At 41.2% G+C, this 21485-nt stretch overlaps 2 protein-coding genes and 2 long non-coding RNA genes across 7 annotated transcripts; 2 read left to right on the plus strand and 2 right to left on the minus strand.

The window, feature by feature from the left end:
- Positions 1-785: 785 nt before the first annotated feature.
- LOC118276950 (uncharacterized) lies at positions 786-2832 on the minus strand. 2 transcript variants are annotated; one of them, XM_050699807.1, is made up of 4 exons: positions 2645-2832; positions 2183-2302; positions 1615-1662; positions 786-1009 (listed from the first exon to the last, which is right to left on the minus strand). In XM_050699807.1, the coding sequence occupies exons 1-4, from the start codon at positions 2708-2710 to the stop codon at positions 800-802; spliced, it is 444 nt and encodes a 147-aa protein (XP_050555764.1). In that variant the 5' UTR covers positions 2711-2832; the 3' UTR covers positions 786-799. The 2 variants fall into 2 exon arrangements, with proteins under 2 accessions (XP_050555764.1, XP_050555765.1); XM_050699808.1 differs by lacking the exon at positions 1615-1662 and having other exon boundaries at positions 2645-2824.
- On the plus strand, positions 2827-6659 carry LOC118276951 (uncharacterized). Of its 3 annotated transcripts, none has more exons than XM_050699812.1 (3): positions 2827-3050; positions 5829-5906; positions 6437-6659. In XM_050699812.1, exons 1-3 carry the CDS (start codon positions 2973-2975, stop codon positions 6629-6631), a joined length of 351 nt encoding a protein of 116 aa, XP_050555769.1. In that variant the 5' UTR covers positions 2827-2972; the 3' UTR covers positions 6632-6659. The 3 variants fall into 3 exon arrangements, 2 of the variants coding, with proteins under 2 accessions (XP_050555769.1, XP_050555768.1); XM_050699811.1 differs by having other exon boundaries at positions 2836-3050; positions 6428-6659; XR_007706154.1 differs by lacking the exon at positions 2827-3050 and adding an exon at positions 5686-5749 and having other exon boundaries at positions 6428-6659.
- Positions 6660-16565: 9906 nt separating this feature from the next.
- On the plus strand, positions 16566-18047 carry LOC118277001 (uncharacterized). Its single transcript, XR_004783726.2, has 2 exons — positions 16566-16773; positions 17527-18047. It is a non-coding gene; the product is annotated as an uncharacterized LOC118277001 (long non-coding RNA).
- Positions 18048-19096: 1049 nt separating this feature from the next.
- Positions 19097-21114, minus strand: LOC118277002 (uncharacterized). Its single transcript, XR_007706155.1, has 2 exons — positions 20826-21114; positions 19097-19311 (listed from the first exon to the last, which is right to left on the minus strand). It is a non-coding gene; the product is annotated as an uncharacterized LOC118277002 (long non-coding RNA).
- Between the last annotated feature and the right edge of the window lie 371 nt (positions 21115-21485).

The raw sequence follows: 21485 nt of genomic DNA on the forward strand, positions 1-21485 counted from the left end.
GTTAATAAAAAAATATTAGACACGTATTTTTATTATTTTGTCATATAAGATAACAATACAAAATTGAGTAGTGGGAGCAAATACGTCATTTCCACGTATAAAATATATTTAGAAGTCACGTAACGCGATATTTCAAATGGAGATATCTTCGAAAGTAAATATTTGTTTCCGTAAGAAAATAAAATACGGTAAATTTTTTATGTGTAACTTGTTGGGCATCTATGAATTATTTAGTTATTTAAAAATATTGTATGATATGACTAAAGGTCTCAGCACACATATGGGATCGGAAAGGGATCGTAACCGTAACGCCTTTTGCCTCGCTGTCAACCAGGCGTCAACCTACCGTATGCACGTAACGAAAGCGTATCAGCAGCGCCTGTACGTCAACTCGGCTACGGCTAGGCGACACCGACTAGACTAACACGATAGTTAGTCGGTACGGAGAGACGTAAGCGCGGGGACGGAGAAACGTAAGCGTGGGGACGATGAGCCGTAAGCGCGGGAATTCAAGTTCGGAGCCTGTTCCGAGGCGAGGCGATTACGTTATTATTCCGATTAGTGTGCGTTGCAGTAGGGAGTTTAATACAAACCATTCTGAACGGCTCGAGGCGATACGGTGACGATCCCTTTCCGATCCCATATGTGTGCTGAGACCCTAATGCGACTACACGCAGCGCTCAGTTTTCATATAATTAAGAAGTTACAATTTTGATCCATAATCGAACCAAAGACTTCATTTTACAGTCAAGCTCGTGACTACAAACAAATAAAAACGCAAACAATAAAATCTAAACCTTTATTTCGTATTCATAAAGCTAAAAATTGTACAAACCAATTTACTGAACGTGGGATAAAATTCCAAGATGGCGGACACAAACAGTACTAGGAGAGTGACAACCCTACTGACGCTGCGTATTAGTGTTAGGGTTGTCGGAGGCGTGAGAGTCAGAGATTTTCTTAAAGATTTTACTTCATACGTTGTTACTGTATCTTCAGGCGAAGTTACCTGAAAGAGAAAAGTTCATCTTAATTTTTTATTAATCAATAATTTATTATTATTAAGAGCCCATGAAAGATCACCGTTTTTTTAAGGGTGGAAAATCATCCAATGAATTCTCCCGCCTTGGGCGAGGCGAGAGGGAGTGTCAGGTTTATCATATTTTTTGTTTATCTATAATTTATTATTATCATTAACAGCCCATGAAAGTTTACCGCTTTTTTAAGGGTGGAAAGTCATCCAATGACTTTTCCCGCCTTGGGCGAGGTGAGAGGGTGTGTCAGACTCTTACTGACTAAAAACCACCCCGTTCCTACTTCTGCTTTTCGAGCCGGAGCCCCGGTAAACCCGCGAGGTAGGCCGCAGCTCCGGAAAATGTCACCGCTAGACTCTCATGGTCTTTCTGTATATTTGAGAAAAGCTCTACTAGTTTCAAATCACAACGGGGCTCTTATTCATGAATTCAACTGGCTGCGCGGTGACGTCAGGACTGTGAAGTTACACGAGTAAGCCATTAATTTGTATTATTTTATTATAAGCTATAATTTTAGCCCAAACAAATGAAATGTTTCGTTCAATATTTGTTATTTAAACACAAATACCTATTATATTACCAAAAATCCTACTCCAGGCTCAATATGATCAGGACCTTTACTGCACGGCTGGAAATTACATAATACCAACACTATGTTACAATTATATCGTCACATAGTATGATAATAAATCTCCCGATCGATTTTGATTATGGTGGCCAGTCTGTCTAACTAGACTAGCCCACAATGCAGGAGATATTATAGTACACAAGTATGTGCGCAAAAACAGGTGCACTGTCCGTTCTCTCAATCTCCAAACCTGATGGGCAGACCGACATGACTAGAGAGAGGTCAGGCGCAGGACCAACGGCTTTACGTGCTTTCCGAGGCACGTGAATGAAACACCGTGACTTCGAGCTAATAATGGTAATTTTACTCAGAAAATGCCATTATTACTTATTGACCGTCGCGGGAGTTGAAGCCGTGATACGTTGCACAGCAGTTCTGCGCCAACCGTGCAGTTGCCACAAATAAAAAAAATCACCCATTCGCAAAAAAATATGTAAGGTATCATTGGATTATTCTCTCTTAAATAATCGCAGAATAAAACATTTTACACTTTATTCCTTTAAAATAAAGTATTATTTACCTGTTCACCAGTTTTCTCAGTAATCTCAGTGGGCGCTTCAGATTTGACATCAGCGTGTATCGGTTGTGCATGATTGGTCACTATGTGTAGCGCTCCAGCGGCGTCGCGCTTTATTCGATTCTGGAATTAAATTATTTATTTGATTAGTGTGTAGGGCTTTTCCACTTTCTCAGGGTATAATCAGTAGTGCTTTCAAATTTTTTAGGAGATTGTAGCTTAAGTAGCAGCAGTAGTAGCGTGATATTCGCCGCGTCGTGTGTCTCGGAATGCTGCTCATGAATATGAGTCTCTAGCATGGCTTGAAACTGGTTGAATTCTTTATACAGTTAAGAGAGTAAGCCTATAACATAATAATTGATGTAGCTTAAATTATTATTCCTTTATTTTGTTATTCTTTAACAAATAACTAGACTGACTTTACAAAGGAAGTTAAGATTCAAAATAATATTATTATAGTCTTACCGTTTCATCGATATGCGCAAAAACGGAGCAAACGATAAAAAATAAAACCGAAACACAGAACTTCATTCTTTCCTCATTGTTCGTTGAAAATTCTCACAATGACATAATGAAAATTGATCGTTTTCGAATTTTTATTACGAACGCGAGGCGATACATAAAAACTACATAATATAATATTATAACTTTATCAAACCTACTAACTATAAATAAATAATAAATCTTTCATTTTATATTTCCTATTTTTTATTTTATTTTTTTCGTTTCCTTTAATATTCGTAACGCATTTGCCATAGGGAATGTTTTGAAAGAGTTACGAAAGGAATCGACGATGCCTAAAATTTTGTCTTTATTACTGTTCGTATTTATTGTATTCATTTGCCACGGGCGAGGACACAGTTTCGCTGTTGTAAGTTACTTTTTATAATTTATAATTATTTAAAATAAATAAGACTGCTCGAGGGTGGTGGCTGGGCAATGTGTAGCGGGTCTGATTCCCGCACGGACCAACTTTTTAGAGGGCATTTGACTTTTGGTAGACGATTCTTTATACAGTTAAATACTATCAACTACAAATTGCCAATAGAAAACAGTTTTAGTCTAATCTTCCGCTAACGTCGGTTTCGTAACCGTCGTTTCTCTATGCCTTTTCTCTGTTTACGCTGCAAATTATTATTAGATGTTTATACATCTTTGATTTTCTTGTATTCATCGCCATTTTATATTATTAGGTTCAAATTATTTTATTTTATTTGGTACTTATCGTGTTTATATCTTTAGCTAATTTTAAATCCGCAAAAGGCAGCATTATCATTTCAGAATTCTCATATACCTTTAGTTTTGCCTGAGTCAATATCCCTATTATACGTTTGCTCCGTAAAATATAAACAAATTAGTTTCGACATCTACTAACCATAATATGCCTGTTCCTTATAAACATAGAAAATAATGATTAATGCGTGCCATAGATAAAGTGGTGCTAGGCTCGTGTCCCGGTAAATTTAGAGTGCCCCCGGGAAATCAGGAGGTCGGTGGGCTTATAATAACAGGACCCCGGGACTTTAGAGAGGTGGCAACAGCTGATATTTATAGCTTTGATTATAAACCGGGATCGACGGTGATAATGGCATTTTAAATGTGTGGGTACAGAACCACACATGTTTAGACTACCTAGTGGATTTACCGAGACTCGGGGCTCAGGCTCGAAAAGCAGGAGTAGGAACGGGGTGGTTTTTAGTAGACGTAAATTGTATAGCGGTATTTCGTGCCGTAATGTGCACCTCTGCCTACCCCTTCGGGGGTAAAAAGTGTGACGTTTTAGTTCAAAATCGACACAAAATACTGCAAAATATATTCGCTTACACAAACGAGCTACAAGTTGCTTTATATTTATAAAGAATGGGTAATAAGCTTCTTAGAAAGTAACTACTTTCAGAACACCATGTGTGGAGTTCTCATGTAGACTAGACTGTATCGTGAGAACATTCACAACTGACCAACACTATGTCTTATTTATCTTTGACTAGCTTTAGCTCGCAACTTTGTCTGTACTTTCTTTGTATGTAAACTCAGTACATTTATTAGGGTGCTTTTTATCGCCAGAGATGTGCTAGTAGTTATGCTATGAAGATGTAATAGCTAAGCTGTGAAACTATGTGACCGTTTCCACTGGTACTAAGCTATGTAGTGAGCGAGGAAGATTCACAGCTAGAGCACGCATCTTTCCATATAAAGAATATAGCTTAGCTGAGTCCGTTTCCACCAGTGCTAAGCTATGTGTAGCAATGAATATGATTGGTGGAAGCCAAACGCTGCTTAAACTTTCTTCGTGTGAGAAGAGGCCTTTGGTCAGCAGCGGCCACTTATAGGCTGTTGATGTGATGAGAATTTCAATAGTATGATAAAATGTAATAGACAGACAGATGGACAGTTTTACTAAAACTAGCTGAATGCAGGTGGTGTTATTCTTAACAGAAAATTGCCGTCTTTGTGTCTATTTCTCAGAAATAACATAATGTCACTATTTTACTTTGCACGTGCAGCGTAATATAACAGAATATCATGCTTAGTATTTTTTAAAAAGGTAGAAAATAGTTAATTTGGTTAAAAAATCTGATTGTCATAGTGAAAACATTAGGTTTATAGGTGCTTTTCCATTATTCGGGGTAATAATATCCTTTTTTGCGTGAGGAGAATCATCCAATTTCTTCTCCCACCTTGGGCGAAGCGAGAGCGATATCAAACTCTCAATGACTAAAAACCACCCCATTCCTACATCTGCTTTTCGAGCCAGAGCCCTGGTAAACCCGCTAGGTAGTCCGCAGCTCCGGATCAAGTATCAGCCCTACTGGGCCCCATCTGTGGTGGTCTGATGACAATATTATGCTTTCCATTTTAGTTTCAAATTATAGTTTTAAACTACATACCTAGCTACATAATACCAATCGTGAATACGTGTATCTATACATTATAAATAGGTGCTGGATCGATACATTGTATCCGTAATGAATGCATTAGCACTATTAGCAGCCAATCAAGGACAAATAATATGTATTACTAGCTTCTGCCCGCAGATTCGTCCGCGTTCTCGTAGAATAAAAAGCAGCCTATGTGTTTTTCCAGACCATAATCTATCCCTGTTTTAAATTTCATTCCGTTCCTTCAATCGTTTTGATGTGATTTCGTATTTATAATAGTTTTATTATTAGTAAGATAGTAGGATTAGTAGATATACCGCAGTCGATTTATCGAAATTATTTTAAGTGTAGGAAAGCCATGCTCGCCGCAAGAATAGCGGTAGGTTAGGTGGTAGGTGGCTAATGTTCCCAATCCCCAATTCCCCAACAACCCTTAAATTCTTAACCCCCAAAAGACCAGCAACGCACTTGTAACGCCTCTGGTGTTTCAAGTGTCCATGGCTGTTGAAGGCAAATCCTCCGCTAACGTCGGTCACCGGTGACCACCACGGAGTTCAATGTGTTAAGGAGTGGGAGCAAATACGTCATTTCTACGTAGGTATAAAATGTAGAAGTGACTATTATTTTAATGTATGTAACTTTTTAATTTCAGCCGCAACCCGTCTATGGCACCAATTTAAACAAACAATCTGTTAGTAGTTGTTGATTCTCAAGTAATTGCTTTATATCTGTAAGTATTATGAATAATAATTAAATTGAAATCATTACAGAATCAGTTAATAAGCGATGCGGATCTCCAATCAGCATTGATGCCCCAAGAATTGAATCCAGCATACGTTCCTGAAAAGGTATGGTATTTAATTATTTACTACTACTAGTTATAGATCTTATGACGTTGTGGTGGCCCGGTGGTTTAAAACCGCTTCTCATGCATGAGAGTGCGAATTCGAAACCTACCAATTACTAATGTGACTTTTTTATGGTTATATGTACTTTCTAAGGTTATTTAGACACCACTGATAAACGGTGAAGGAAAACATCGTGAGGAAACCTGGGCAAGCAAGCAAGCGTATTGAGCAAGCGTAATTATTGCTGAAACATTCTCTGTATGAGAAGAGGTAATGGAAAACAAGTTTTCTTTATAACTTTGAGCTGATTAGCTCAGTTGTTTTTGTGCTAAAGAGTAATTCCTTTTGCAAACAAAAATTAGTACATCAACTAGTGAATTCCCGATACGGGCGGCTGGAAGCGACTAGCGTCCAGCGGTTCCTTGCGACCTTAATTAATTAAGTCATTACAAACGATCACATTTTCGATATACCTCGATAAGTACTTCTCCTAGCAAAGTTCCAAAATATTTTGATTTCAGTTATTTCAGGATGCACCATGGCGCGCTGTCTTCCCCCTCGGGCGACTGCGACGCGACATCGAAGTCGTGGAGAACGCACAGGCGCCTGCGACCGTGTCGCATAGTCTGAAAGTGTATAGTCGCATGGCCACGTGCATCGCGCTAGCAATCGCAGCGATTGTCGAGATTATTTTGTATGTAATCGAGTTTTATACTGTCAGTTGAATATATTGATGATTGAATACATTTTATCTGTCTGTGTTTTATTTTATCCTTTTGTTAATCGTAAGTTAGTTATGAAGTTACCTACCTAGAGCTGCCTAGCAGGTTTAAAAGCTAGATAAGGAACGGGATGGTATTTAGTCAGTAAGAGTCTGACACTCCCTCTCGCCTTGCCCAAAGCAGGAGAAGTCATTAGCCCAGCACATCGCCAGTATTGGCGACGACGACCACGTTTTATTTTACCCTGTGAATTCCACTCTTACAATGACAATAATATAACAATAAAAAAATAATGTTATTAAGATCCTCAGATTTTACTACATAGTTCATTACATTCGGCGCTGCGGACTACCTAGCGGGTTTACCAGAGCCCTGGCATGAAAAGCAGGAGTAGGAACGAGGTGGTTTTTAGTCAGTAAGAGTCTGACACTCCCTCCCGCCTCACTCAAGACGGGAAAACCCATTGGATGATTGTCCGCCCTTAAAAAAAACATAGTTTATCACAGGTCGACGTAATAAAAACATGTCAATAATATTTGCATGAAATCTAAACGTGGCACTGAATCGACATGATAGCCCCGTCCTGTAATATCGATCGTGAAGCGCTGTTCATGAAATATTCAGCGTTCCAGCGAATGGCATCGTGCAATCTGTCTCTGTATGAATTAACTAGTATTGCATTGTATTAGCTTGAATCGATCGATACACAGTCAACACAAGTCTATTTTGTTTGACTTTAAGATACCATTTACATAAAAAGTGACTTGTAATTCGATGTATTCCTCTCGGGAGGTGATAATACAACTAATTTCCTACAAAGAAAGACTTCAGGTACCTGGTCCGAAAGTGGATAGTTTCTGAGATAGGTATACCACATTTTTGGTATTGGTTGGTTTATAAAAACAGCAGTAAATAAAAAAAGTTTATTATTTAAATTGAAATATGTTACTTATGTTTAACATTTAAATTATATCGATAAGTAAGCTTTTAATATCGGAACATCACTAGAGAAAATACAAGCGATAAAGCAACTCGTCAAACAAATGTCAACCTTAATACGATAGCAATACTGCGTAATTGAATGCATATAAGATAGTGACATCTAGCGTCGAGTAGCTGAACCTATTACTGAAATTATGTTTAGGTTAGGTTTGGGTTAGGTTTGGGTTAGGTTTAGGTTAGGTTTAGGTTAGGTTTAGGTTAGGTTTAGGTTAGGTTTAGGTTAGGTTTAGGTTAGGTTTAGGTTAGGTTTAGGTTAGGTTTAGGTTAGGTTTAGGTTAGGTTTAGGTTAGGTTTAGGTTAGGTTTAGGTTAGGTTTAGGTTAGGTTTAGGTTAGGTTTAGGTTAGGTTTAGGTTAGGTTTAGGTTAGGTTTAGGTTAGGTTTAGGTTAGGTTTAGGTTAGGTTTAGGTTAGGTTTAGGTTAGGTTTAGGTTAGGTTTAGGTTAGGTTTAGGTTAGGTTTAGGTTAGGTTTAGGTTAGGTTTAGGTTAGGTTTAGGTTAGGTTTAGGTTAGGTTTAGGTTAGGTTTAGGTTAGGTTTAGGTTAGGTTTAGGTTAGGTTTAGGTTAGGTTTAGGTTAGGTTTAGGTTAGGTTTAGGTTAGGTTTAGGTTAGGTTTAGGTTAGGTTTAGGTTAGGTTTAGGTTAGGTTTAGGTTAGGTTTAGGTTAGGTTTAGGTTAGGTTTAGGTTAGGTTTAGGTTAGGTTTAGGTTAGGTTTAGGTTAGGTTTAGGTTAGGTTTAGGTTAGGTTTAGGTTAGGTTTTTTTTTTTTTTTTTTTTTTTATATTATACAGCAGGAGGGAAAATCCTCATGGAGACTCACACCTCCCCACTAGTAGAGAGGTGTGAGTACTGCCGGACTCTTACCGGCTAAAAACCCTCCTGCTGTTTCCGAAACCCCTGACATGGTCAAGGCCTGTGTTTACATAAATAACATTTTTAACATTTCTTTCTTTACAAAGTATCAGATATCAGAGTAAGTAACAAAGTAGTTCTTTCTTAACAATTGATATTAAATTACTAGTGTTATTTGATTATATTATAATTATTTGTTATCACAATCAGAATAATTATGTCTTAAGTACATTTTTTGCTATGTTTTGTTTTTTGCAATTACTTGACTGATGACATGTTTACAGAAGTCAAGTACTACATTTCTCGTCTTGGCCTTCTTCATATGCTCGTGAATATCTTGTGGACTAAACTTCTCTCCTTCCAGGCGCTGTTCGACCTCATGTCTGGCACGCGCGTACACCGGACACGCGAATATCACGTGCGGGACAGTCTCCTCCACGGCGGAGTCGCAGAGACACGATGGATTCCCCCGAAGCTTGAAACGATACAAGTATTCGGAGAATCCACCGTGCCCGGTGAACAGCTGGGTGGTGATGCTGCTGGTCTCAATTTTCCTTACAGTGCTATACGCCGCGGCTGCACTGGGGAAGAATATCTTGGTGATTGAGGCGGTGTCACCGGATTTATACCTCGCGTCCCACTCGCTGATCGTGTCCATACGGATTCTCCCTTTGACGAATGAGACGGGGCATCGGTCATAATCCGGCCTCCTCTTCGATCGCAGCGCTGCTTCCTTCGCCAGGTAGTCGGCCCTTTCATTTCCCTCCAAACCTGCATGGGCTTTTATCCAGAACAAGGAGACTCTTTTATTCTGGGAGGCGCAGTGGCGGAGGGCATTTCTTGTTTCCACTGCCAGAGGATGGGGGGAGGTAGGGTTGGCGACAGTTTGCAGCGCCGCCATCGAGTCACTGAATATGCCGAACGTGGTTTTTTCGCTGTTGAGCGCCTCCCCGGCTGCTCTCTGTAGTGCCAACAGTTCTGCCTGGTAGACGGTGCAGTAGGACGGCAGTACAAGTTTTTTCGACTTAATTTCGGTGGCACTATCCCACAAAGATAGCGCCGCGCCGACTTTGCCCTCGATCTTGCTGCCGTCCGTGAAGATTCTCACGTCGTAGTTAAAGGCGTGGTTATTATATTGTTCCTCGTCTACCAGGTTACTGAACTCTATAGTTGTCTGTTCGGCTGGGTGGGGGAAGTCTATCGCACTTGTCATTGTTTCTATGTCCCGATCCCCTAATGCTGAATGGGGCAACCCCCTCTTTGCTTCGTACAGTAAAGCAGCTTCACGCACTCGAAGATCGAGGGGAGTATCCCCGCCAGCAAGAGGGCCGAGTGCAGGGAGACCGTGCGATGGGCTCTGCAGAGCTTCTGAGCGAAGCCTCTTTGTACCACGTTCAGCTGTTTTCTTATCCCCAGTTTGTTCACGGCTGGCGCCCATGCACTCGCGGCGTACAGCACTATAGGTTCGACGACGGCGGTGTAGATCGAACGCACGACCTCTGGGTGCAGTCCCCAACTCACACGTGCAGATCTGGCAAGGTGCTTGTAAATAGCAATTGCTTTTTTACATGCGCCGGCAACGTGAGAGTTGAAGGTGAGGCCTGCGTCTATCGTCAGTCCCAGTATCTTTACTTCCTTCGACATGCCAATGTCGATCCCGCCCATTGTCAGGCGAGGAGTGTCATACTTTAGCTTGCGTGTAATGACCATGGCACTGGTTTTGTGTGGCGCAAATTTGAGCTTATTTTTGACACCCCACGCACGCACATGCTCGAGAGCGGCATTGGCCTGTTGCTCTATCTCCAAGGCTGTGCCACCGTCGAATAGCATCACCACATCGTCCGCGAAGGCTTGGCAGTAATCGCCTCTAGCCTCCAGCTGCTTCAAGAGCGGGTCTAGAAGAAGGTTCCACAGGATGGGACCACCAATCGAGCCTTGGACACACCCTTTCGAGGTTTTGCGTCTATTCTCCGCCCCCGCATACCTGACTATTACCTCCCTGTCACTCAGGTAACTATCTATTACTCGCCTCAAGTTGATCGGACACTTTTCCTCTGCCAAACGGACTTTGATCGCCGGCCACCATGCGCTGTCGAAGGCTCCCTCTATATCCAACGACACAAGAACGATAATTTTCTTACTCTGCAGCTTGGCGCGGATATTCTTCACTAAGGTGAAGAGGGAGTCCTCAGTGCTTCTTTGGGGCATGAATCCGTATTGGCGAGTACTAATCCTCGGCAATAGGTGGAATTTGAGACGAGCAACTAACATCTTTTCAAATACTTTTCCCAAGACAGGCAGGAGCCCAATCGGCCTGTAAGACTTGGGTACGGTATACTTGTCTTTGCCTGGCTTTCTCAGCACAACCACCGTTGCCTCCTTCCAGGTTTTCGGGAAGTGGTGGTAGGCCAAGCATCGATTTATGAGTGACAAGAAGTAGCCAGGGTTGCAGTTTATAGCTCGAGAGCAAATGTCTGCGGTGAAGCCGTCGGCTCCCGGTGCTTTCTTCGGGTTGAACGACGATATCGACCTCTGGAGCTCGCTTAAGGTAAACGGTGGGTCATGCTGCTCACCATCACCACACGCGTTTACTAATTTTGCCAGTTGTCGAGTTCGGCAATGGTCTGAGTCGTCGTCGTCCTCGCGATCCTCCGGGTAAAAAGTCTCGGCCAGTAGTTCCACCGAGCCCCCCGCATCCAGGACTTGATCTTCTTTGTGCAGGAGCACATCCTCTTCTCTTTTTTCTGTCATCCTCATTACCCGGTAGATTCCCTCCCAGACCCCCTCCCTGCTCTGCTTCCCGCAAAACTCCTTCCAGCTCTCCGTCTGTGCATTTTTGACCGCCTTCATATAATTTTCTTTTTGTTCCAGGTACAGGCTGACGACCAACGCTCTCCGCACCGGCGCTGCGTTCCTGATCCTGCGTCTGCTGGTGGCTACGCGCTTCTTCATCTCGGCGAGCTCCTCAGTCCACCACGGAATGGTGAGTCTCTTTTTAGTCTTCTTTATTGGCATGGTTTCCGAACATACTGAAGTGATGGCTTTTGTATATTTATTTATTTCATTGTCTATTTCCTCAATGCTGTTTAAAGTTTTAATATTTTCTTCATTTAATTGTTTTTCTGTCATGATTTGGGTCAGCTTCTCACGAAACTGGCTCCATTTGGCTTTTCGACTGTTATAAATCCTAGTGGTTCTTTGTATGTCGGTGCCAGTCGACTTTTTCAGACTGATCTCAAACACCACGCCGCTGTGGTCGGAACTCGTGAGGTTCTCCCGCACGTGCCATCCGTTGACTAGGTTCAGCAGGTCAGTGGAGCAGGCCGTTACGTCCACGTGGCTGCTGTACCTGACTCCTCCCCTGATGGTATCGAAGGTCGGGCAGTCACCCCGGTTGAGGATCTGCAAATCCAACTCGTCCAAGGTACTACTCCACTGCTCACCTCTCTTGTCTTCATTGGGGCTACCCCACCAGGTACTCTTGGCATTGGCATCTCCACCCACGATGACGTTTCTGAAGCTGGCATATTGTGTTACGCATTTTATATGCGCCAGGTATGGCTCCAAAGGCAGGTCGGGCTCGAAGTAGTATGAGACCAGCGTGATCCTCCAGGCTCTCGTATGAATTCCCACCACCACAATGTTGTGTGTGGTGAGTTGCGGGTACTGCACTACGTCCAGTGTCTGGTCAAAAACGATGATTGCGGCCTTGACGGTCCCTTCTTCAGTTTGAGATGCCTGGTAGACCCTTACGCCCTGGTAACATTTTACCCTTTTAGTCCCGCCGATGTAGGGTTCCTGCAGTAAAGCGACGGCAGCGTTTTCTTTGCTGGCTTCAAGGAGGAGTTCGTGAGTTGCCAGTTGGCTTCGCTGGAGATTAGCCTGTATTATTTTATATCGGTGAGTGTTCTCCGAGGAGCCCTTAGCAATAGGCCGTGGAAGCCCTAGCTAACGCGTCCCATTTGCGGCGGATAGGGCAATCAGCGCTGAAGGCGTTGTGGGTGCAGGAGCCTGCTTTTGCCCTTATGCAATTGATGCAGGAAGGCCCCTCGCCAAGCTGTTTATCCGGGCATTCCGCGCTGTGGTGCAGCCCACCACAATGGCTACAGAGGTCTGCTGGTTCTTTGCAAAACCTCTTGCTATGTCCGTAGCTCAGGCAGCGGGTACACTGCACCAAAGGGGATTGGTCTTCGACCCGTACTATTTGCAGGTCGACTCGGAGCCTTCCAGCCTCCATTGCCCTTCTCCAGACAGTCGGTGTGACGCTGAGTACAACGTGTCCGGTGTGTGGATTTCGTGCCTTTCTTCGGTATTTTACGGACATCCTTGCTTCCTCGTCCTTGAGGTCACGGAAGATCTCCCGGTTTTGGTTTCGGAGGGCCAAGAGAATCTCCGCGTCACTATGAACCTGGAGGACATCTCTCATAAGTATGAGCGGATCCTTGTTGGACACTTCCTCGACAACGAGATTGGCGCCCACAGTCTGCAGTTTTTCCCTCAGCCTTGACCTCTCTTGCTTGCTGCTGCATCCCATAATAATTTTCCGGTCCCTAGCTTTCCTCACTCTCTCCACTTTTACCCAACCTTCTTTTGCATCGACCGCCTTTCTAACTTTCTCCATTATTTCTTCGCCTGTTTCTGTCTCTTCCGTGGACGAGACAACCACGGAATGCAACGTCGCGCGTTCCAGCAGGCGACTTCCTGTGTCGCGGTCGCGCGCCACCACACCCGCGTAGCTGTCCCGCTCTCGCGTGACCCGGTCGGCTTCGAGAGTATCCTTCAGTCTGGCCATTTCATCAGCGTTTTTACTAAGGTGTAATTTATGTTCTTCCAGACCGAGAGCCAGCTCGTGGCATTTTGCAGCCAATGCGTCGATAGCCGCGGTGTTAGTGGTCGACGCCGGTTCAGGTGCTTGATACGGTGCGGGCTGGGGCGCAGCTTCAGTCTGCTGCTTTAGTGCCTTTTCCGCATCGCAGACCAGTCCGTAAAGTTTGGTTACTGCCTGGCCAATGCCGTTTTTCAGGTCAGTCCTTATATTTCTAGAGTCAGAAAGGCAGCTTTTGGCTCTTTGTAGCCATAGCTTCGCGTCTTTGACGCGGTCACAAGACTCCACAGTTGGATTATGTGGGCTTGAGTCTCGGGGGGTAGTCGGTTTTTTACCAACTATTTTAGTTTCCGATGGCGAAACCACCGTCCGAACCGGTCTGGGCAGAATCACCCGGCGCGGGGACGGCTTTCCAGAAGCTCCGTCTTTTCCCGTTTTAGGTTGAGAGGTGGGAAGCGGGTCACTACGTCCCGCCTCCCACTCCCCAACACTGCGCCTAACGTTTGTCGGGGCGGGGTCCACCCTTCCCGGACCAGACGGGGAACCATCTGTACTCTGGGACCTCGCCGTCTTGGCGGTTGGGGTCCTGACACTCACAAACATACTGGCTCAGGGGCTTCGTCGTCGCAATAAGATAAAAATGCAATCCCTGTAGAGGGGGGATTGTATTGTCAAAAACAAAAGGTCAATAAATTAAGAAGATAAAAATAAAATTAAAACGTTTAGGTTAGGTTTAGGTTAGGTTTAGGTTAGGTTTAGGTTAGGTTTAGGTTAGGTTTAGGTTAGGTTTAGGTTAGGTTTAGGTTAGGTTTAGGTTAGGTTTAGGTTAGGTTTAGGTTAGGTTTAGGTTAGGTTTAGGTTAGGTTTAGGTTAGGTTTAGGTTAGGTTTAGGTTAGGTTTAGGTTAGGTTTAGGTTAGGTTTAGGTTAGGTTTAGGTTAGGTTTAGGTTAGGTTTAGGTTAGGTTTAGGTTAGGTTTAGGTTAGGTTTAGGTTAGGTTTAGGTTAGGTTTAGGTTAGGTTTAGGTTAGGTTTAGGTTAGGTTTAGGTTAGGTTTAGGTTAGGTTTAGGTTAGGTTTAGGTTAGGTTTAGGTTAGGTTTAGGTTAGGTTTAGGTTAGGTTTAGGTTAGGTTTAGGTTAGGTTTAGGTTAGGTTTAGGTTAGGTTTAGGTTAGGTTTAGGTTAGGTTTAGGTTAGGTTTAGGTTAGGTTTAGGTTAGGTTTAGGTTAGGTTTAGGTTAGGTTTAGGTTAGGTTTAGGTTAGGTTTAGGTTAGGTTTAGGTTAGGTTTAGGTTAGGTTTAGGTTAGGTTTAGGTTAGGTTTAGGTTAGGTTTAGGTTAGGTTTAGGTTAGGTTTAGGTTAGGTTTAGGTTAGGTTTAGGTTAGGTTTAGGTTAGGTTTAGGTTAGGTTTAGGTTAGGTTTAGGTTAGGTTAGGTTAGAGTCGCTCGATAGTTCTCGAGAAACGCACGATAGTTTTCGAGGAACGCTCGATTGTTTTCGAGGAACGCTCGATTGTTTTCGAGGAAGACTCGATTGCTTTCGAGAACCGGTCGATTGTTTTCGAGGAAGTCTCTATTGTTTTCGAGTAACGCTCGATTGTTTTCGAGGATGTCTCGATTGCTTTCGAGAACCGCTCGATTGCTTTCGAGAACCGCTCGATTGTTTTCGGGTAACCTAAACCTAACCTAACCTAACCTAACCCAAACCTAACCCAAACCTAACCCAAACCTAACCCAAACCTAACCCAAACCTAACCCAAACCTAACCCAAACCTAACCCAAACCTAACCCAAACCTAACCCAAACCTAACCCAAATCTAACCCAAACCTAACCCAAACCTAACCCAAACCTAACCCAAACCTAACCCAAACCTAACCCAAACCTAACCCAAACCTAACCCAAACCTAACCCAAACCTAACCCAAACCTAACCCAAACCTAATTCAAACCTAACCCAAACCTAACCCAAACCTAACCCAAACCTAACCCAAACCTAACCCAAACCTAACCCAATCCTAACCCAAACCTAACCCAAACCTAACCTAACCCAAACCTAACCTAACCCAAACCTAACCCAAACCTAACCCAAACCTAACCCAAACCTAGCCCTGGGAGAAAAAAAAACCACTATGTATCGTCCTCTCGTCGGGGGATGGGAGGGATATGTGGGACTCTAAAAAACCCAGGATCACACCTGCCTCACCATTGAAGGGGTCTGGGAGACCGGCTGAACCTTTACTACCATCACCTAATTGGCTTAAAACATGGTGAAGTAAAAAGCGTCATTATTTCTATATATCGATATTAAATGTCTTCGATATGAGTCACATTTTTAATTAAATTCATGAGTAAATCCGTGACAATCTCCGTGTTATATTATTTTATATACAAGGGCATTGTTTAAGTATAATTCCAACTTATTTACGTACAATATTAGATACGGTTGTAGCATTCTAATATGTCTTTATGACTGTTATTCTGTAAAGACGTCGATTGAAAAAGTATCATTTTCTTATTTAACTAGTACAACTAATTTTACATACAAATAAAAGAAATCACATCGTCACGCATTTTAATTTCGTGGGCCATGCTTCGGCATGACTTGACCGGAGTGGTGTCACGGTGTCTCAGGAGACCGGCGCGCGAAGTGAAACAAGACTTACGATGCGTCGTGTTTCTTTTTGTATGTGAGTGAGACCAAAGAGCGATGCGTGATGCTGATTTATCCATATACTATCAGGTAATCTGCCTGTTCGTTAACCATGTAGCTCATAAATACGTATGTTCTACTTTATCTTTATTTGTTAGTCTGAAGAAAGTCGTTGCTGAGAGCCGCTGGAAGACGATAGAAACCAACGGATGTCATTGAGGGAGACCCAAATTAAGCAGTGGTCATCTTGTGGCTTATATTTATTTTATGGTATAAGCCGGTAAACGAGTCTTATGGACCTGATGGTAAGCAATCGCCGTCACCATTGGACGCCCGAAATGACAAAGGCGTTACAGTTAACGCACTGGCATTGCCGGCCTTTTGGGGGTTAGAAATTTGAGGATTGTTGGAGAATCGGGGATTGGGAAGGGGCGTAATTAGGCTCCTGTAACCTCACTCACACAGCGCAAGCGTTGTTTCACGTCGGTGTTTCTGTGAGGCCATGGTATCACTCCGGTCGAGGCGGCCCATGGCTCTCCCACACTTATATGATAAGTAATAACAACTCCACCTCTCCTAATGCTAGCAAAAAACAATATTTATCACCCGTATTTCTCTAAGTAATCATATTCAACCATACAAAATCAATAAATAAGACCGTCAATCAAAATTGATTCGTCGCCCCTGGATATTAGGTCCTTAATTGAATTGTAGCTGGTATATAAAAGAGCTTGGTGTAATGGTATTGGTGACTGTAAGACGAGCCCTCAGCACGATGAAGTGGCTCGCGTTACTGTTCCTGATGCTGGGCGTGATGTCAGCCATGGTGAGTGTTTTTTTTATAATATCTGCCTTAAAAAATATATTTTTTTGATTGACTCTATCCACTACACTATCCGACAATATCGTCTATTGACTCTTTAGGTCTTATTCCAACTCTCCTAGTCTACTGAGGTCCTGTTCCTAATCTTAAAGACCGATGGCCAATTTTTCCAATTATAAATTAAAAGTGACTTAGCATAATGTAGCACCTAAACTAACTGCTTTCTTTTGAGAGCGAAAAATCTTTCAATGACTTCTCCCGCTTTAGATGTGGCGAGATGGAGTGGCTCTTACTGACTAAAAACCACACCGTTCCTACTCCTGCTCTCCGAGCAGGAGTCCCGGTTGGCCAAACTAACCAATTCCTTGTACAGTTACAAGTCATTTGTAAAAAAATTGTGGATCACACAAAGAGTTACTCCCTGGAAATCGAACCCGCGACACATTGTACAGCAGTCAGTCACCTAACCATCCCTAAAAACACATCCTTTTTTCACCATTTGTGTTATGAGTCCTATGTAATAGGGGGTGAGCCTATTGCCATATACTGGGCACAATTCCAGACTACGTGCTACTGCTGATTTTTTTCTAAAAACCGATAAAAGCCCAGCAATACTTTGCCCGACCCGGGAATCGAACCCAAGACCCCTTGCCCGGCAATCGCATTTGTGACCACTCGACCAACGAGGTAGACTGACAAGTTTATTGTCATAATATTAATCAATACTGACACGATTTTTATTTCTCTTTTTCCCAGGCTGACGATATAGACTCCAGGGATGGAGCGCCAGACTACACCAGTAGGTACGCTGAACTGGCGTCACCGTTACCATCTCATATCAACGTCCAGGACCTGCTCTCTTCTCTTGCAGCCGCCAGCCACCTACACTAACCAACCCAGACCCTCAATTCTCCAAAAACATGACCCTGATACTAAAACTCAAATATCTATAATACTTTGTGCTATACAGATCACAGAATTTATTTTATGACACAAAAAATATGTATTTATGACACAAAAAATAATTAATTTATGTTTTTTAAAATACGAATTTTTATTTCGTATTTCTTTTTATGAATCATAAATGTATTTTTAATTTGAAATTCTGTGATCATTTTTGTTTGATTGAAGTAAACCCCACTAGTGCTTTTAATTCGAGTTTTGTGTTTTATAATGCAATTTATTTTATTTATATAAATATGTGTATTAATGATCAAAAGTGTGTAACGCTTCTGAATTTGTATTTATTTTTATATTAAAGTGTAAGTTTGCTCGTTTGATTTCTTTTATTTATCTCGTTGCCCAATATAAAAGTCTTAGATATATTTTTAACCGACTTCAAAAAAGAGAGGTTCGTTATTTGTCCTGTATTTCTATGTATGTATGTTTGTGCGCAATTATCTCACATTTGGCTGAACCCATTTTGGTGCTGAATGATAATGTGTAGTATTTTCAAATTGAGAAGAAGGTTTTAGGGATACTTCCTACACTATATTACATGTTTTATTTATGTTTTGTCCGGGGTTAGTTCGCGTTGTTTTAAACGTGTTGTCAGTTTTAAGTCAGTTGTTTTAAATGTAGCTTTTGAATTAATTTTTAACAGGCCTAGAGTATGTTTTGTGATTTCAGAATGAAGGGGGAAAATGTGACAATTAATAACAGAATAACATTTAAAACTATACTAAAACAGTTAGTGACGGGACACACTTTACGATATTTCTACGGAATATATCGAATGTAAGGAAAATCAATACATTATATGAAACTTATAGAGATCAACTAATTAGGAAATTACCTGTGTAGAAAGACAATGATCCTATTGAACCTTTACTAGTCCTGTTGTTTGACAAAATCTACAAAATATCAAAATTTTACTACTCATCTCATATTTAAATAACTTCTTCAAGCAAATTTGGACATTCATGAAACACCGGCACAGTCCGATATGTGGAACGACAACAAAGCGGACGAATTATGAATTTTAAAAATAAACATTTTATTATATGACATATTTTTTGACGTACTGAGTCCTTTGAAGAAGCTAGTCTTTCTCGTTTCACCATTATGGTATCTTGATAAAAATAGAATTTATTTACCTTATTCTCTTAGTTGAGTTAATTTATTAAGCCAATTGATGGAAATTATAACACAGTTAAGTCTTTGACTGCCAATAGAAAACTTTTGAAGGCAAATCCTCCGCTAACGTCGGTCACCGGTGACCACCACTCGTTCAATGTGTTAAATAACAATAAAATACGAAATTACAATGATAGATTTGATACTAATACATTCCGAATTTTAAAAAAAGTATCGATATCGATATCTCCATAGTGTGTCACATCACTAAAAATCGATTTATTAATAAAATAATGATTATTTCTTAACAAAATCTAGATCTGGATCAAAATGTACGGCGGGTGAGTCGATGTATTTGCGTCTGGATGGAAATAGGCGCTCGTAGTTCAAATTCACGTCGTGTGGGTGTCCAAGGTTAACATTCCGGCGACTATCGCGCCCTATTGGGATGTAGTCGTAAGGAACCTGCGAAATAAGTTATTATATTTTAGAAAAAGTAGGCAGAGTTACAGAAGTCTTAGTACCTAAACTTAATCTAAACTAAACGAGAGCGTGTTTGGCGATTGACCGGCACGAATGAACTAACCAATCAGAGGGCCGAACACGCTCTCGTTTTGTTTTTGTTTAAGAAGTAAATACAAAGAGGAGATGTCATAACTACTGAATTTCCATATAACAAAATGCGTGGCACTTCACGGGGAGCGCGGACCTCTCTATTTTCCAACTTGCAGTCCCATACTACAAACACGTTACCAATTGTCCACATTTTAATGTGCCACTTTCTGAGCGCTTGTAACTTATCTACATCGTTTTACTTATCATAGGACAGGTCTCATTTATTTTGTCAAAGTACACAATCACATTATGGCATTTCCTTTTTGAACTTGCTTCATGGATATCACGGCCTCACTTATAAGATACTTACTTAAGTTATAAGTAACATGTTAACAATGAAATATTGGCCAAAAAACATAGTACAAGTCTAACCTTCTCATTCGATTGGAAAGTAAAAAAAGAACTACAAAATATTGTTCTTTTATCAATTACTAAAACTGAAACTCTAATTGGACTATAAAAGTTAATTGGACGAGTGTGTACAAGGTTACAACACTATTACTTTCAGTTTTCATTTGTTCAGAAACGACTGAGGTCGTACAAGAAATCTTAGATAAAAAAATTGCCATTTGGCTTAGGATCGCGAATAAAGTACTGATAAAGGTTTTCCAAACAGCCATGGAGGTGCGTTTTAAAAAAAGATTTTAATATCAATTATCATCATTACACCAGTACGAATTTGCTTAACGTTTAAAGTAATCAAAACGACAGTCAAGTGCGTTCGGCGTCATTGGCCGGCTCGAATAAACCTACCAATCAGAGCGCCGAACGCTCTCTCGTTTCGTTTACTTGAAGACGTCAAACCAACTCGTACTAAACAAGCCTTTACATTTTACAGTTGGCAAACAAAAAACATCTACCGCTAAACATTGAATATAGGTCTCCCTTAAATTAGTCAATCCTATAATACAATGTAGACTTTATTGTGAAATATTCTTACTTCTTCTAAGATTTAATTTGTTTTGTTAAGTTTCTAGCCCCGGAAATCTAGTTTATTAGCTAATATTAAAGCAAATACTATTTGCTTTAAATAAGTAGGTAGGTGTTTTGCTCGCGTGGAATTCAAAAGTTTTATCAAGTCTTGACACTTGGCCGTCGGCAGAACACAAATACTTTATGAAAATTATCTTAATAATCGACGGTTGAAAGGCTAGTTGATCTAAGCGATATCCAATGGCTTCTCCCGCCTTGAGTGACCCGGGAGGGGAGTGTAGTTTATATACGTATTCGAAATCATCGAATTTTCTCCGTCGAATGATGTATATGACTGAATGTCGCAAAAAATGATTCTTAGATCAATTTGCCTCTTAACCGTCGTATATACATATACTCGTGATTAAACATTAAATTAAATAAATATTCACCTGAGGCGCAGATTCCACAGTGCTTAACAAAAACACAAAGCAAGCTAAAAAGTAATACAAAATATTCATATTGTAATGTGTTGCAGCGTATTGGCTTCGACGATATTGGCTCGTTTTTAATTAAAATAGCTGCGCAGGAGTTTATAGCGACGTTTCACATTTTTATTGCCTTCTCAGTTAGCCAATAGGTTTCTTTTATTTTCTTTTTTAATTCTTTTTTCTTGATTCAGGAAATGTCAATGATTTTTATGTTAGTTTCAGTATGAATGGTTGGATTTTCGTGACAAATTATATTGGTTTGGAGCAGAGCAGCTTGTGAGATTATAATAACGCTTCTAAAGATATGATTTTTCCTGTGTCGTGGGTGCGTTTACAAACATACAAGTTCACATAGACATCACACCCAGACCCGAAACAACAATTTGTGGATCACACAAAGAGTTGTTCCGTGCGGGGAACCGCTACAAAGTATTTTTATAGATAATAACATTATCTTCATCATTCTACAAATTGATAATTTTAAAATTTTAACTTAATGACAAATAGACTCCTTACTTGACAAGTTCTTACAATTAAAACTACAAAGCCGATCGATAGATGACTTTTGTACCTTTTTATACGTACAAGAAACAATATTCGTCATTATGGAAATTAATTGTT

This window comes from Spodoptera frugiperda, chromosome 17 (genome assembly GCF_023101765.2).
Source record: "Spodoptera frugiperda isolate SF20-4 chromosome 17, AGI-APGP_CSIRO_Sfru_2.0, whole genome shotgun sequence".
NCBI classification, from domain to species: domain Eukaryota; kingdom Metazoa; phylum Arthropoda; class Insecta; order Lepidoptera; family Noctuidae; genus Spodoptera; species Spodoptera frugiperda.

Bases quoted from the DNA above. Each gene is read 5' to 3' on its own strand.
- LOC118276950 (XM_050699807.1), bottom strand. From the start codon at position 2,710: ATGAAGTTCTGTGTTTCGGTTTTATTTTTTATCGTTTGCTCCGTTTTT. The intron at 2,303-2,644 runs GTAAGACTATAA...ATTTAATTCCAG, and splicing joins TTGCGCATATCGATGAAACG to AATCGAATAAAGCGCGACGC. The intron at 1,663-2,182 runs GTAAATAATACT...TGTAATTTCCAG, and splicing joins CTGAGAAAACTGGTGAACAG to CCGTGCAGTAAAGGTCCTGA.
- LOC118276951 (XM_050699811.1), top strand. From the start codon at position 2,973: ATGCCTAAAATTTTGTCTTTATTACTGTTCGTATTTATTGTATTCATT. The intron at 3,051-5,828 runs GTAAGTTACTTT...AAATCATTACAG, and splicing joins GAGGACACAGTTTCGCTGTT to AATCAGTTAATAAGCGATGC. The intron at 5,907-6,427 runs GTATGGTATTTA...TTTTGATTTCAG, and splicing joins CAGCATACGTTCCTGAAAAG to TTATTTCAGGATGCACCATG.